At 64.4% G+C, this 16,536-nt stretch overlaps 1 protein-coding gene across 2 annotated transcripts; it reads right to left on the minus strand.

Moving 5' to 3' along the window:
* Positions 1–1,784: 1,784 nt before the first annotated feature.
* SALL2 (spalt like transcription factor 2) lies at positions 1,785–10,064 on the minus strand. 2 transcript variants are annotated; one of them, XM_067558414.1, is made up of 4 exons: positions 9,847–10,064; positions 3,121–5,309; positions 2,492–2,887; positions 1,785–2,071 (listed from the first exon to the last, which is right to left on the minus strand). In XM_067558414.1, exons 1-3 carry the CDS (start codon positions 9,917–9,919, stop codon positions 2,519–2,521), a joined length of 2,631 nt encoding a protein of 876 aa, XP_067414515.1. In that variant the 5' UTR covers positions 9,920–10,064; the 3' UTR covers positions 1,785–2,071; positions 2,492–2,518. The 2 variants fall into 2 exon arrangements, with proteins under 2 accessions (XP_067414515.1, XP_067414516.1); XM_067558415.1 differs by lacking the exon at positions 9,847–10,064 and adding an exon at positions 6,478–6,588.
* Positions 10,065–16,536: the final 6,472 nt, after the last annotated feature.

Genomic DNA, 16,536 nt, shown 5'->3' on the forward strand with positions numbered 1-16,536 from the left:
CGCAGATGAAAGCACCATCTTGGTTGTGGGCAGGTGGAGGTAGCCAGCGTGATCACTGGCCCTTTGGCGCCATGTCGGCCACGCGCGACTGGCAGAGCGCGCCGAGCCGAGCCTGGGGGACGCCTGCCAGAGCCGGCTGTCTTCTCTGGGCAGGGCCGAGGCCTAACCCTGCTCTCTCTTCTGCAGCTCCCCCTTCCCCTGCTGCGGGCTCACATTTCCATTGCTCCTGCCCTCTGCGTCCCCAAGCACTCCACCCGCCACATGCGGCCCCCTCTGGGGGCCGGGCAGCCCCGTACTCAGCAGCCGGGGATGTGGGGGGCAGCAAAGAGTGCATCCCTGGGCATCTGCCCCATGTGGAGCAAACGGGAGCCCCACATTTCCCGCTGTCCCACACCCTAGGATTCAGGACCCTGGAGGTCCATGCTCAGCTCTGCCACGGACACGCTCACCTTCAATCTACCCGTAGCTCCCGCAGGGGACAAAGAATCCACCCACCTGCCACCCACTCACCCAGCCGTCAGCAGCGTGCTTGGGGAGGTGGGCCGGCCCCTCTGCCCCGTGCACCTGGCAGGGGTGGTGCTGGGCTCTGCACAGGGGAGAGGGAGAGGAATAGCTGGCCGAGGCATGAGGAAGGGAAAACAAAAAGGGGAAGGCAAGGTGGGAAGGGCGGGCAGAACAGCTGAGCCGGAGGGGGAAGATTTAGAGGATTAGCGCTGGCTGGACGTTCCCCTCGACGGAGGCCTCCCAGGCAGCTCTGGCTGAGACAGGCGTGAGCAGCGGAAGAGCATTATGTGAAACTGGCAGGGGCGGGGGAAGAGCTGGGCCTGCAGGAGCGGTGCAGGGAGCAGGGTTGGAGAAAGACCAAAGCAGGGGGTCTTGGTAATCCACGGGGATGGTGTGTTACACTCCCCCCTGTGCCGAGCCACACAGGATCTGCGTGTGTTACAGTCCCCGGCTGCATAGACCTGGCTCCTTAGCTCAAGGGGTTTAGGGCTGGAGATCCTCGGCTCAGGCCCCAGTAGGTTGGCGAAGATGGCAACCGTCAGCCATTCTACCCCTCACCCCCAGGGATAAACCGAAATTGTAGTCTTGTGGCTTCTGCAGCTGCTTACTTCAGAGGTAGGTGGGCGAGGGTGGAGGTGTGTGAATCTCCCCCTGTGCAGTAGGGAGCCCTGCTGTGTGTGTCCGCACACATCCCTCCTGCAGAGCTGAACCACGTGTGTGTGTTACACCGGACAGCCCTCGTTTGGGGTGGTTTGACCCCCTCCCATATCTGCTTGGGGACACCCTTTTAAAGCGCACACTGCTGTGCCTCTGCTGACAGGAGCTCACACACGCTCCCCTGTGCAGCGTGACCGTGTACGGATCACATGTGCGAGGTGGGGCTGGCAGAGACAGGGTCAGGCTGGCTGGGGCCATCCCCGCCCCAGAAGTACCTCAATGTCCGGTACCCTGGGAATGCACGAGTGGCCGCCTCGCTAGGGGGGAGACCTGTCCGGCCTGTGGGTGTGTCTGATTCCCCCCTACGAGAGGGGGTGAGCCCTGCTGTGTGTGTAGCGTCCAGGCTACTCCCTGCTGGATGCAATGAGTGTGTTTGTCCCTGCTGCAGGGGATGTCCTGCCATATGCGCGTCCATCCGTCTGTCCTTCCTGGAGGGGAACAGCCCTGCTTTGTGTGTGGGACACAGAGAAATGGCTGAATCTCCCTCCTCGCCCCCCATCTTCCAGCTGCAGATGCCCCTCGCCGCCACCTCCCGTCTCCAGGGAGAAGAAGACCCGAGTCTCTGGGGATTTGTCAAACTGCTTTAATGGTGGACACAGACCAAGTCCCGCTGTCCCTGGCCAGAGAGGCTGGGCCTTGGCTCTATACTAGAGGGCGCTTTGCTACGGGTCCAGGGTGTCAAGGACGAGCTCCGGTCCCTGCGCTCGGGTCCTGTCTCCCGCCTGGTCTCCTCTGAGCTACGGTAAAAGACTAAAATGCCACTAAAGTTGTGGGGAAGGGGATGCGTCCCCGATGCCTGATTCCCCCGCGGGGGCTGGGGCCGCCTGCAGCATGCCAGGGCTGGTTCCCCCTGGAAGAGAGAGAGAGAGCTGGGGTTAGGGGGCAGCATGGGGGGGCAGAGCAGGGTCGCCCCTCCCTGTCCGGGAGTCTGGCCCTAGGCTAATAAACTCTGGCCCAGGACAGAGCCCTGACCTCTGGAACCAAAACACTTGTGATGAGAGAGCACAACCCCCCCAACCAATGGATTAACCTCTGACCCCAAATCCATCCCACCAAGCAGCCTCTGCCTTCCCACCCTCGTCTGCCCTGGCACCCCAAAACTGCTGCTGACTCCCCCCCTCCCTTCCATCAGCTACCACCTTCCCCGTGACGTGGCTAACGGGGGAACAATCCCAACCATGGCTGGGAAGGGGGGGGGGGGAGAGGAGTCCCCATGTCTTTGGAGCAGCCCCCCCCCGCCCAGGACTCCCCAAGGGAGGGGGGACATTACCTGCGGAGGGCCTGGCGCGGCTGTCAGCTACTTCTCCACCTTGCCTTGGCTCTCTGGGGCGGCCTCCCCTGCCGCTGGGGGTCCTCCCGCTGGCTTCTCCCTGGCTTCAGTGGGGGCCGGCTTGCTGGGCGCGGGGGCCGGGCCGAAGAGCGCGGGAGGCGCGGTGGAGGAGGACGGCGTGGCGGTGGGGGGGCCCCAGCAGGTCTTGGTGGACAGGCCTCCCCCCGCGATGAAGGCCGTGTACTGGTTCCAGAAGGACAGAGGCCCCACCAGCTGGGCCGGCACGTCCCGCGTCAGGAACTCCTGCAGCTTTGCCGCGCCTGCCGGCGCCTCCGGGACCAGACGCCGGCCACGCCGGGGGGTGGCGCAGCTCCAGGCTGGGCCGCCTGGGGGAACCTGCCACGGGGACAGAGAGAGGGGAGCCCATTACATCCCAAGGCAGGCCGAGGGTCCCGGGGGCAGCCCCCATGGGAACCCTCTCCCTGCACAGAGGCAAGGGCAGATGGGGGGCTGGTTTCCCATACGTGGGGAGGCAGGTTTGAGGAAGGGGAGGTAGTAGGGAGGGTGCCAAGGGACAGGCTGCGGGGATGGGGTGAGGGGCAGCATGGGAGGTCCAGGGGCTTCCTTACCTGGTGGTGGGCAGCCAGAGCATGCTTGTGCAGCGCCGAGCCTTCGGGGGATTCCTCCTTGCCGACCCCACAAGCCACCGCCACCCCCTCTTTGGCCTGGCTGGCCCGGGGGGCCTCCTCTGCTCCGGCCCCCGCCTCCTCTCCGTCCTGTGCTCCGTCCCCTCCTCCCTCTGCCTTCTGGACGCTAGCGTCCCCTTCTCCCTCTGCGGTGGGCGAGGGGCTCCCGCCCCCAGGTGAGGAGCCGGGATCGGCTGCTCCCTCCCCCTCTGGCTTTCCAGCATGAGCTGGGGCTTCCTCCTCCGGGCTGGACGCCCCCTCCGAGCCCCCCAGGGCCTTCTCCGTGCCGCTGTCCAGCGAGTCCTCGTCACTGCCTTCCTCCTCCTCCTCCTCCTCCTCCGACAGCTCCTCCTCGTCCCTCTGCGGGGCGTGGCCCTCGGGCTGGCGGGGCCCCTCCTCCGGGGCGGCGGGGGGCTCGGGCAGCAGGGCCCCGTTGGGGATCTGGCCCCCGAGGTGCATGCGGACGTGCTGCTGGAGGCTGACGGCGTTGGTGAACTTCTTCTGGCAGATGGGGCAGGAGTTCTGGGCCCGGGCCGCCGGGCTGGCCTTGTGGCCCACGAAGTGCGCCCGCAGGTTGCCCCGGGTGGAGAAGGCCCGGCCGCACACCTTGCACTTGAAGGGCCGCTCCCCGCCGTGCTGCCCGTAGTGGAGGCGCAGGGCCCGGGGGCAGCTCAGCACCCGCAGGCAGATAACGCACTGGTTGGAGCCCGCCGAGGACGAGGAGGGCGGCGAGGAGGCGGAGGGGGCGGCCGGGCCCGCTCCGGGCGAGCCCCCCTGGCGGTCGATCTTCTCCACCAGCTGCTGCAGCTTGGAGGTCTCCGAGGGCGAGGCTCCCAGCGGCTCCAGCACGTAGGGGAAGGGGAAGCCGGTGCTGGCTGCTTTGAAGTGGTTGGCCAACAGGGCCCAGCTCGGCAGCTTGCCCAGGGGCACCCGGGCTCCTTCCGCCTCCCGCCCTGGCGGGGTGTTCTCGTCCCCTTTCCCCCGCCCCTCGGCCGCTTTCAGCAGCACCAGCTTGTTGAAGACGGGCAGGGTCTGGGCGGCGGCCGTGCCCCCGGCCGCCGTGCCGGAGAGCAGCGTCAGGCTCTCGGTGGCGCTCAGCCCCTTGCGCTCGGGGGCCGCGGCTTCCTCGGCCGGCTCGGCTTTCTCCGGCGGCACCGACATGCCGTAGGGGAGCCCGGCGCCCGTCAGCACGTAGTCGAGGTGTTCGGGGACGGGGTGGGGGTTCATCTGGACGTGCGGGTACTTCTCCCGGTGCCGGTGGAAGTGCACCTTGAGGTTGCCCCGCGTGGTGAAGCGGTTGCCGCAGACGTTGCACTTGTAGGGGCGCTCGCCCGTGTGGGAGCGCAGGTGGATCTGCAAGGCGCTGTCGCTCCCGAAGACCTTGGCGCAGAAGCGGCACTTGTGCCGGCCCCCCGGCTTCTCCTCCAGCCCCGGCTCTGCCCCCCCCGCCCCATTCTTCTGCCGCAGCAGCCCCGGGGAGGTGGCCTGCTCCAGGCCCCGTGCCGCCCCCAGGCACTGGGCGGCCAGGAGCCCCGTGGCCGGGAAGGCCGGGGCCAGGATGGACTCTGCTTTGGGGGCCCTGGCGCTGCCAGGGAAGGGGTGGTAGAGGTGGAAGAAGGTGGGCTTGGGCACCTCTGGGGAGCCCGACACCTGGCTCCTGACCGGCTCGGACTTGATGGAGAAGATGGGCAAGGGGGCCTTGGTGGGGTGGGAGGCCCCCGGGGCCGGCTCTGAGGAGGGGGCCGCGGCGGCCGGCTGCCCCAAGGAGCCGAGCAGCAGCACCTGCCGGCAGATCTCCTCGGTCATCTGCATCTGGTGCAGCTGGCGCTGCTGAAGCACTCGCAGCTCCTCCAGGATGAGGGGGATGTTGAGGTGCCCGGAGTGGGAGGGGGCAGCGGGCGGGGCCAGAGGAGGGGGTGGTGGGGGAGGGGGCGGCTCCGGGGCCAAGGGGTTGCTGGCTGGAGGAGCGGTCTCTGTTTCCATGCCTGGGGGGCTGTCGAGCCGGGGCTCGGAGGAGGAGGAGGAGGAGGAGGAAGAGCCGGCGCTGTCTTGCCCGTTGGCGGACGAGGAGGAGGAGGGAGGGGGCTGGTCGGGGTGACAGGAGGATGGGGCTGCCTCGTCACCCGTGTCCCCTGGGGAGAGAGAGAGAGAGAGAGAGAAGGGGTCAGACGCTGGCCTGGGGCAATGCCGGGGGCGCCCTCTGCACCACAGAGCTTCCGCAGCACCCCCAAAACCATAAAGAAACCTGTAACGTCCCTCCACACCTATCGGGGATCCTGCCCCCCACCCCCAAAGCTGTAAGGGACCCAGATACACCCCCAAACCTACCCAGAGACGGCCAGCTCCTAAAATCTAGAGAGGGATCTGTTAGCCTCCCTAGGGATGGGACAGCACCTGTCGATGGGGGGTGCTACAGGGCCCCGTAGATTTCAGGGGCTGTATTACCCCCACGTAAGCTATAGCAGAGGCACTTGCTACATCTCCCAAAGCCCCAGGCTGCATGAGATGGGGGGAGCCGCCTCGCCCCCGCCCCCCGCCATGCAATCATCCCCTGCTCTGCCCAGAGAGCCCCCTGCACCCCCAAATGGCGCCCCCGCCCTACAGGCACCTTCCTGCCCCCCGCCCCTCCACGTGGGCACAGGAGAGTCCGGGGAGGAGGGTCGGGCCCCACAGAGAGGTGCAGGGTTCTCCTTGCCCCAGGGTGTAAATCAGGAGTAGCCCCAGCAGCGTGCAGCAGGACAGACAGACAGACACCTCTGGAGAGAGACACTGGATAGGCCGAGAGAGGATGTGGGTGAAGAGGGGTGGCCGGCGAGCCAGCCAGAGGGGTGTAGGGACGGGTGATGGGGCTGCACGGGGACAGACGGACGAGGGTGTGTGGGGCGGACGGATGGATGGAGAATGGGGACGGACAGACAGACAGACGAAGGTGTGTGGGATGGACGGGTGATGGGGACGCACGGGACGGATGGAGGATGGGGAGGTACATGGGGACAGACACAGGGCGGGGGACAGACAGACAGACAGCGCGGTGCACCGGGCGGACGGACGGACAGACAGACAGCGCGGTGCACGGGGCGGACGGACAGACAGACAGACAGCGCGGTGCACGGGGCGGACGGACGGACAGACAGACAGCGCGGTGCACGGGCGGACGGACGGACAGACAGACAGCGCGGTGCACGGGCGGACGGACGGACAGACAGACAGCGCGGTGCGCGGCGGCCGAGCCGGCGGCGGGTGCGGAGGAAGCCCGGCGCCCCGGGCAGGGCAGGGCAGGCCGCGCCGGCGGTACCGCACCTCCGGGCTCCGCCATGGCCCCGGGCCGGCCCCGGCGCGCGGAGCCGGGCGCTGCAGCGGGCGGGTCGGGGTCGGGCAGGAGCAGGAGCAGGAGGCGGAGGAGGGTCGGGGGAAGCAGGAGCAGACGCGCACCGGATGCAGAGAGCAGCGGAGCCGAGCCGCCGGGACGGCTGCAGGGACCTCTGGTGTCCGGAGTGCCGCAGACAGCCGGGCCCTGCGCCCCGGTACACCGGCACCGCGCGCGCGGAGCGCCCGCCGGGGGGTCCCTGCACCCCTATGCACGGGGACCCCGCCCCGCGGAGACCCTGGCTGGGGGTCCTGCACGCTGACCCCCGGGGACCCCATTCCGTGGAGAGCCCGGCTGGGGGTCCCTCCCCCCCCCTCCGACGCATGGGGATCCCCCCCATGGAGAGCCCGGCTGGGGGTCCCTCCCCCCCCACTCCGACGCATGGGGACCCCCCCCATGGAGAGCCCGGCTGGGGGTCCCTGCGCCCCGACGCCCAGGGACCCCGCCCCATGGAGAGCCCGGCTAGGGGTCCCTGCGCCCCGACGCCCAGGGACCCCGCCCCATGGAGAGCCCAGCTGGGGGTCCAGGCGGAGTGCCCCCCCCCCCTGCCGCCCCCTCCCCTGCTCAGGGCAGCTGCCACCAAGGGCGATGTGTGGGAGAGGGGGAGGCGGGGGAAGCAGGCCCCCCGGGCCACAGCTGCAGGGGTCCGCTGGCAGCCCCGCAGCCGGGGGCAGATTGCCAGCTGGTGTGAACGGGCAGGCTCCGTTTGCGGCACGAGGGCACAGGGGTTCACACCAGCTGGGGACCCGGCCCCGCTGGAGCGAGGAGCGATGTACAGGGTGGCCATGGCCAGACTCAGGCCTGTGGAGCTGTGCTGACGGATGGCGCCCTCACTCAGACAGACAGACAGACAGACTGACCGACCAGGGCCTTGTCTACACTAGACAGAGACGTGGACCTACGTTAGGTCGACCCACAGCCACTGCATGAATGACTGTGGCGGCTCATGTCCACACTGCCTTCCCCCGATCTAAGGGGAGCCCCGTCTCAGCTTCGCCGGCAGCCCCCTGCTCGGAGCCCAGCTGCCCCACGGGCTCCCGGGATCTTGGGGGGCTGCCCCCACCCTTTCCCTCCCTGCTCCGCCGCGTCCCGCTCTGCAGGGGAGCAGGGGGCAGCTGGGCTCCGGCTGCCTGGCTTTCTTGTCATGTGATGTGAGGAACGCCGCGTCTACACGGCCGCCGCGTCGCCCAGCGACACGGACAGAAGCCCGGCGCCTCTCCCGGAGCTGGCTTTCCTCTGCCGGCGTAGCAGGGGCGAAGCTGACTTCCGCAGTGTGGACGGGCCTGAGGCCGGCCTAGTCCAGACTTCAACCCGCCAGCGGCCCGGCTGCCCCACGGGGAGAGGCCTGGTGTGCTGCGTTAGCCTCCCGCCGACACAAGAAAGACACCGGGGCTGGCCCGAGTGTGCTGGTGTGGACAAGGTCTGGCCCAGCCACACACAGGGCCTGGTCGGTTCATCGGCGACGGGCCCCGGCGCGCACACACGCGCTCTGACCCAGGAGCCGGCCTCCCGCGGGAGCCGCCGGCCCGTTGAACCGGCTCACTCCGCCGCGACCTCTTTCTTCAAAAGAAAGAAACCCAAACTCAACACAAGAGGAGATGGCCAGCGCTCACACGGTTGCCTAGCAACCGCACAAAGGGCAGAGCGAGTTGGGAGAAGAGTGGCGCTGCGCAGAGACGGGCGGAGAGACGGACAGACAGCTGACTGCAGGGGTGTGTATGGAGATGGGTGGCTGGACGGACAGGTAGAGACGTGTGTATGCGGGGAGAGCTCTGTACAGCCGTGCATGGGGACAGACAGATGGGGGGTTTGGGGGGACAGCAGGGTGGGGGGTACATAGATGGAAGAGGTGTACGGGGATCAATAGAATGGGGTGCATGGAAATAGATGGGTGCAGGGGATGGATAGATAGATGAGGGGTGCAGGGGGATTCCAGGGGGATAGACAGGGATAGACAGATGGGGTGCAGGGGGAGATGAGGGGTGCAGATGGGGTGCAGGGGGATTCCAGGGGGATAGACAGATGGGGTGCAGATGAGGGGTGCAGGGGATGGATAAATGGCTGAGGGGTGCAGGGGGATTCCAGGGGGATAGATAGATGGGCTGCAGCGGTGTGGGGTGGGATGGACAGACGGGCATATGTAGAGCAATAGCGGAGGGTTCAGGGCACAGATGAGGGGTGCAGGGGGTACATAGATAGATGGCTGAGGGGTGCAGGGGGATGGAGACAGACGCAGGGTGCTGGGGCTGGATAGACAGATGGGGGGTGCATTGGCTGAATAGATGGCAGAGGGGTGCCCCGTGGGATGGACAGACGGGGGTACGTAGAGCGACAGTGGGGTGCTCAGGGGACAGATGGGGGGTGCAGGGGATACATAGATGGCTGAGGGGTGCATTGGCTGGATTGATTGCTGAGGGGTGCGGGGGACAGATTGGGGGGTTCAGGGGGATACACAGATGGCTGAGGGGGCGCAGGGGGATACACAGATGGCTGAGGGGCGTGGGGGACAGATGGGGGTGCAGGGGGTACATAGATGGCTAAGGGGTGCATTGGCTGGATTGATGGCTGAGGGGCGCAGGGGATACACAGATAGCAGAGGGGGTTCAGGGCACAGACGGGGAGGTCCAGGGGGTACACAGATGACTGAGGGGACGCAGGGCACAGACGGGGGGCACAGGGGGTACACAGCTGGCTGAGGGGGGCACAGGGCACAGACGGGGGGGTTCAGGGGGTACACAGCTGGCGGAGGGGGCTAAACAGATGGCGGAGGGGGATACACAGATGGCGGAGGGGCGCAGGGCACAGATGGGGGTGCAGGGGGTACACAGCTGGCTGAGGGGGTGCACGGGACAGACGGGATACACAGATGGCGGAGGGGCGCAGGGCACAGGCGGAGGGGCAGGGGGTACACAGCTGGCGGAGGGGGGTCCAGGGGGTACACAGCTGGCGGAGGGGCGCAGGGGGTACACAGCTGGCGGAGGGGGTCCAGGGGGTACACAGCTGGCGGAGGGGCGCAGGGGGTACACAGCTGGCGGAGGGGCGCAGGGGGTACACAGCTGGCGGAGGGGGGTCCAGGGGGTACACAGCTGGCGGAGGGGTCCAGGGGGTACACAGCTGGCGGAGGGGCGCAGGGGGTACACAGCTGGCGGAGGGGGTCCAGGGGGTGCACAGCTGGCGCAGGGGGTACACAGCTGCGGCGGTGCAGCAGCGGGCCGGCCCGCGGGAGCTGGCGACTCCGGCGAGTTTCCCGGAGTTGGCGCACTCCGCCCCGCCCGCCCGGCGCACCTGCCGCCCGCACCCACCGTGCTCGGAGGCCGTGGAGCCGTCGCAGTCCGAGATGAGCTGCTGGGGCTTGCGCTGCTTGCGGCGAGACATCCCCGGGGGGGGCCGGGCCGGGCCGGGCCGCGCGGGTCTCCCGCCAGGGCTGGGCGGCGGCGGCAGCGGGGCTCTCCCGGCCAGGCAGGGGCAGGGTCCCGGCCCCCCGCCCCCGCCCAGGGACACGCCCCCCCCGGCGCCCCTCATTGGGGAGGCGAGGCCCTGATCTGGCCGCACGCTCCGGGCTCTTTTGTGCCTGGGACGGGCGGGCTCTTAACCCCTTCCTGCCCGGCCGGCCCGGCCCGGGGACGCCGCAGTGGCGGTGTCGGGGCGGCCGCTGCTGATCCCGGGCGGGGCACGCACGGAGCCCTCGCCTGGGGCTGAGATGCAGCCACCTCTGGGGTGCGGCCGCTGTTAACACCGGGCTGGGGGGATGGACGGACGGGGGCTGTTAGACACGGACCCTCGCCACTGAGATGCAGCCCCCTCGCCTGTTGGGCTGTGGGGGATGGCAGCTGTTAGACACCCCTCGCCTGGGCCTGAGATGCAGCCACTTCTGGGGCACAGCCGCTGTTAATACCGGGCTGGGGGGATGGACGGACGGAGGCTGTTAGACACGGACCCCTTGCCTGGGGCTGAGATGCACCTCTGGGGACCACCTACCAGGCTGGGGATGGACGGATGGGGGCTGTTAGACATGGACTCTCGCCTTGAGATACCGGGCTGTTAACACCGGGCTGGGGGGATGGCAGCTGTTAGACAGGGACCCCTCGCCTGGGCCTGAGATGCAGCCACTTCTGGGGCACAGCCGCTGTTACTACCGGGCTGGGGGATGGACGGACGGAGGCTCTTAGACACGGACCCCTCGCCTGGGGCTGAGATGCAGCTACCTCTGGGGACCAGCCGATGTTAATACCAGGCTGGGGGATGGACGGATGGGGGCTGTTAGACATGGACTCTCGCCTGGGGCTGAGATGCAGCCACCTCTGGGGTGCGGCCACTGTTAATCCCGGGCTCCTTCCCCCGGTGCTGGGAATTCGGGGCGGGCGTGCGGCACGAAGTGGTTTGGGATGGACCCACGAGGCCAGCAAACGAGGCCATCCCGGCAAAGGCAGCCTGCTGGTCCAGCGCCTGGAAGGGGCAGCACACTGACAAACATAACATCCCCCCTGCCCCCCGCCGCCGCCCTGGGGTCAGCGCAGACCGTGAGCGAAGGGCCCCCCCCCCCCACTGAGCCCCTGCCTTGGCTCCCTGCAGACGGGCACCCTATGCACAGCCCCTGACCCCCGCTCTGCTCCAGCCTGGCGCGCCCTTCCCCCACCCCCGCCCGCCTCCACCCCCGCATCACACCCTTCCTTCCCTTTTCTTTTCGCCTCTTCCCCGTGGCCTCCTGACCTCCCCCAGCGCCACAAAAGCCCGGGCCTCGGCGGAGCTGGCGCTGCGGGAATGTTAATGAAGCTGCAGCACAAAGGGGGAAAAGACGCTGGGGGGAAAGAAACCAAACCCCTCCGAAAGGGCCCCTTTGAGAAAGGCTGGCTGCTGTGTGTGGCTCGGTGCGGAGGGGCTGGGGGGAGGGGGCTGGTTGGGGGGGGCATGAGAACCTCCCAACTTGCTACCAGTGGGGGACATGCTCGTTCCTGGCTCTTCAGACAGCTGGGGGGGGGGTGTCAGTCAGCCGCCTGTGGGCCTCCCTCCCTCCCTGTATAAAGGGGGTGCAGTGGGGCGGGGGGGGGGCTGTGTTAACAGCGCATGGGGGGGGGGGGGAGTCTCCCAAGGACTTTAATCCTCATCCCTTCCTGCCCCGTCCAGCGTCCCAGCTCCTGGCATGGAAGTTGAGCTGGTGAAGCCTGGGGTGTGTGTGTGTGTGTGTGTGTGTGTGTGTGTGTGCAGGGGGGTGCTGTCAGCTCCAGCAGGGGCACTGCTTGGGCAGGGTGAGGGCACACACTGGGCGCCTGCTGGCTCTGCTCTGCATGGTTCCTCCCCACCCAGGCAGAAGCTGGCCACTGATTGTTTTCAAACTGTGCCCCCCCACACCCCCCCCGTTTTTGGCGCCCGGCTTGAGGCGCCCCAGGAGTTGCTGTCTCGCTCAGAAGCTGAGTGCCCCCCAGGCGCCCCAGTGGGGAGCTGCCAGAATCAGGCCCTCCGGAGAGCATTGGTGCCTCGAGGATTGGCTGGGTAGCTCTGAAAATCCAGGCCCATATGGCCAGGAGCACAGCGTGGCCCTGTAGCTGCCCTGGGGTTAACTGAGGGGCTGAGAAACAGGGCTACCCATCCCCCTACACCCACCCCTCTGATCTCTTCCTGGCCCCCTGCCTCCCTAGGCAGAGTTAACGCTTCCCTGCAGCTCAGGCCCAACCCCACACCGCTCCCCTCCAACACACAAAGAAAAGGGGGCGCCCCCTGCGGCCAGTGGGCTGGGGGAAGGAGGAGACGGGAGGGTGAGCCCCAGCCCCTGTGCTGGGGAGGGGGATTGGTGCAGCTCTCCCCGCTGCCGCTACATGTGGGGAGGGTGTAGACAGCCAATTTGTCTGGCCCCAGGAAACCCTGGATCTTGCAGGGAAGGGTCAGGAGAGAGAGAGGAACTCAGAGACCTCGACTGGCTGTGTGTGTGTGTGTGTGTGTGTCTGTGTGTGTGTGGATACAGAGAGGGAATGTGCAGGGAATGTGGGACGGATGCGCACCAGCTACGGATCTGGCCCCTTGACTCCAATGCAGCTGAGGCCAATTGACACCCACGCTGGGGAATCCGGCCCAGCCTCTTTGTGTTTTAAGCCCTTAAAACGCTGTGCCGGGCTGCAGGAAGGTGAAGGAGCAGCACCCCCCAGCTGATAAAGATGCCAGATCGCCTGAGGGGAGACAGGAAGGGCCAGTTCTCTGCCCTGGCTCCTTCCAAGGGCTTGTCCTGGTGGGGATGGAGAAGAGGGGGAGGGGACCCAGCTGGGTGGGAAAAGGCCGGAACTGCGCTTTCAAAGCTTTTCCCACTACAATGGAACAAAACCCTGGGGCAGCTCCTCCGGTGGGGGTTTGTGCAGCCACTGCTGCTTAGCTCGTCAGCTGGATTTCTCTCGCTGGTCTTAGCCAAGAGCTGCTGGGGGCATAGTGTGGCTGGGTCGGGGTCTCCTGCCCCTGGTGGGATGCAGCTGGGGGTGTAAACATCAGGCAATCACCAACCCCAACTGGAGTGGTGAGTAGGCGCACCTCAGGCATAAATCCCATCTAGACAGATGGGGATGATACAACGCCAGCCCCCCTGTGTCTTGGTGCGTAGGACTACAGGTGTCAACCACATCTGGATTTTTGAGTATCATTCCATCACCAATACCAGCTTGAGTATCTTACTGTGACCAAATAATGGGCCATAGCTGGGCTGGAGACCAATAGGAGACAATTGTGACTAACATCTGGCTTGGTTAATAGAGCACAGCCATAAACCAAATCTGGATGAGTGTTTCTGAGACAATTTTGAATCACCGCCGGCTGTGTGAACAGGGATACAAGCAAAAACCACACTGGCGTTGGCAATTATGCACAGTCATGAACCACAACTAGATTCGAGAACATGAGAGAATTGCGACTCACATTTGGGTTGGTTAATAGAGTGCAGGTGTAAACCACAACTGGATTGGGGATTATGATACACTCCAACCACATCTGGATAAAGTAGTAGGCTATAATCACAAACATCTAGATTTGTGCAAATTACACAGCCAGCACTTGATCCAGTCACCTCTGGAGTTGCAAGTTATCCCAGCTGGACTGGTTAATAAGCCACGCTGAGTAGAATCTCTCTGCTGGGGAGAGTTATTTTTTTATGTGGGAGAGATTTTGCCACCACCGTCCCCTGGCAGCTGCATGCTGTGCCTCAGAGGGAATACTCAGGAAAGAGGTGTTTTTGGAGCTGGTACAAACTAAAAGATGGAGGAGGAAAGGCTGGCAATTTGTTCCCAGTGGGCAGGGGAAGTTTTGTTCCAGGGATGATAACGGGGAAATCTGTACCGAGAATAACCCAAACTGCTACCAGGGAACTGAGAACCCCAGCGGGGGAACTGAGAACCCCAGCGGGGGAACTGAGAACCCCTACCAAAGAATCTATACCCAGAAGATCCGCACTTCTATCAGGAACCTAAAATTCATTCGTGTCACATATAACCACAATGGAACAGCTAATCCCCAATGAATAATTTAAAACACCAGTGGATAAAAGGCTCAGAAAGAATCCAACACTTTCCCAGGGAACCTAGAACCCAGTGGGAGAATCTAGAGCACAGAAGAACCTGACCATCTTGAAGGAACTCTAGAACCCCAACAAATAATCTACCGGCTCAATGAAGAATCTAGAAACCCAATGGGAAAGCTATAGCCAGAAGCCCCCAACACTCTTCTATGAAACCCAGACCCCTAGAGCCTCAATGGGAGAATCTAGACTCCAATGGCAAACCCCTTGAGAAAGCTATACCTAGAACCCCAGTGTGTAACCTAGAACACAGAGACTCTAAGAAGCTGAGAATCGGGTAGGATTTGTTAGGCCAGGAGGGAGAAGTGGCAGCATGGAAACAGAAGGGTATAAAAGACAGTAGCTATGAATGAACCATGTAAGATGCCCACAAGATGTCAGCATGCCCTAAGAGTTGAGCAGGGGTGGCCGGTGGCTTTCAGCACGGTAAATGATCAGTGTAGTAGACTCATCCCGATGACGACACAGGGCTGTACAGAGAGGCTGTAGCGCTGGGGAAAGTGCCCTAGAGTCTGACTCCTCTGTTTATTTCTACAGCACCTGTCTAGGCAACTTCCTCCACTCAGTCTGTCCCACAACTGGGGCCAGAGCCCCAGCCGGTGCCAATCAGCCTGGGTCCACTGACTCGCGTTTACGCTCGCTCTCTGTTTCTCTCACGCTCCGTCCCTCCACATCATCATCCATCTACCCATCCTTTCAAGAGCCATAGGTCCTATGCATGCCTACCACAGCATGTGGTGTACCTCATGCCATGCACTAAATGCCCCAGTAACACATACGTGGATGAAACCAGACGGTCACTACGCTCGCCGAAAAACTCACAGAAAAGTGATTCAAAAGACAAAAAAACACCAGCCGACCCGTGGGCGACCCCTTGTGACAAAACAGGCACTCTGTAGCTGACTGCTCAAGCCTCATCCTCAAAGGAAACCTGCACAACACCTTCGAAAGATGACCCTGGGAGCTGAAAGTCAGCACTTTGCTGGACACAGAAATCATGGTCTTAATAAAGGCCCTGGATTTATGGGTTCTTACGGTGAAACCAACCCACTAACCCTTCTCCTTTGTCCTGTGATGGCAGGGGTGTTACCTGGTCCCTTCACCTTGAACGGTCTCCGAATGTGTGTAAACTACGTATGCTCCACCATCTGCTCCACCGCGATATGCTGACCTGACGCAGAGCTCGGTATGGCTTGAAAGCTTTTCTCTGTCACCTAGAGAAGTTGTTCCAATAAACGCCATAACCTCCCCAACCTTCTCTTTCCCCCCCATATACACCCTTCTGTCTAGCCGGCCATTCTCATACACATCCATCCACCCACCCCGCTCGCATTCTGTCTGACCCATGCGCCCCATGGTCTCTGGGGCCTGGTCAGTCTCTGTCCGGGGCTGACTGCAGGGATACCTGTTCGGTCTCCAGCATAGGAGCCATGAAGGGTGGATTCATGGCAGGCGAGGAGCAGGGCCCGCCTCTGGCTTCGTTGCGCTGACGGCTGAGTCACTTCCTGCCTCCGCTCGCTCAGGTTTGCTGTGTCTCCTTCACACCCGCAGGGCGAGGTTTCAGCATGCAGCTCCAGTGTCTCCTCCTCGCTGCCTCTCTTGGTGCCTTTTGGGGTAAGCGTGGACTTTTCCTGGAACTCATTTCCCCTCGTGTAAGACATTTCGCCAGCCCTTCCCAGCTCTCTGCAGGGAACTGATGCTATCCTCAGCCAGCCATCCAACTTATCCCCATGCACGCCATCCATCCCCAATCACCAGCTCTCTCTATCTACATCCACATCCGTCCCTCCCTCCCCACTCACCCTGGTATCTCTGCTGCTGGCTGGACAGCCATTAGGGCGCCTCGCCCATCTCCCTGCCTGCGAGCGTTGAGCAGCTGCTGAAGTTTGAGCCGGTAAAAGCCGTGTGAGGAAGGGGACATGTCCCGTTCCCATGAACACTGGGAGCTCCGTCTCCTGGCTGCGCTCGGTGTTAATGCAGGCCTGGGTGCAGCGCGGAGTGTTTGGGAGCCCTGCTCGGATCTCATGCACCGTGGCCTCTGCCGCTGTTCTGCCTTCCAGGGCAGGCTCTCGGTGACCGGGTGTCCCAGCTGCCCCCGGAGCTGACGATGACAGAGAGGCAGAGCGTGACCCTGAGCTGCAACTTCTCCAGCAGCCGCTCCCAGCTGGATCTGTTCTGGTACCAGCAGCTCCGGGAGCAGCCGCCCCAGCTCATCGCCCGGGTCAACAACTATGGGCAGGCGGAATCCCAGCGCGGGCGCTTCTGGGCAGCGTTGCACCCGGGGAACAACACAGCTCCCCTCAGGATCCTGGCGGCGTCCCTGCAGGACAGTGCAGGCTACTACTGCGGCTTGGATCCCACATTGAGCTTGGCACTCAGACTACCTGCGCAAAAATGCCAGCCAGCCTCTCCTGCCCTGCTGCACACAGCGCAGCTCTCGGCC

Source organism: Emydura macquarii, unplaced genomic scaffold (assembly GCF_026122565.2).
Source record: "Emydura macquarii macquarii isolate MOO-44397 ecotype Brisbane River unplaced genomic scaffold, CSIRO-AGI_Emac_v2 contig_2013, whole genome shotgun sequence".
Classification (NCBI taxonomy): Eukaryota; Metazoa; Chordata; order Testudines; family Chelidae; genus Emydura; species Emydura macquarii.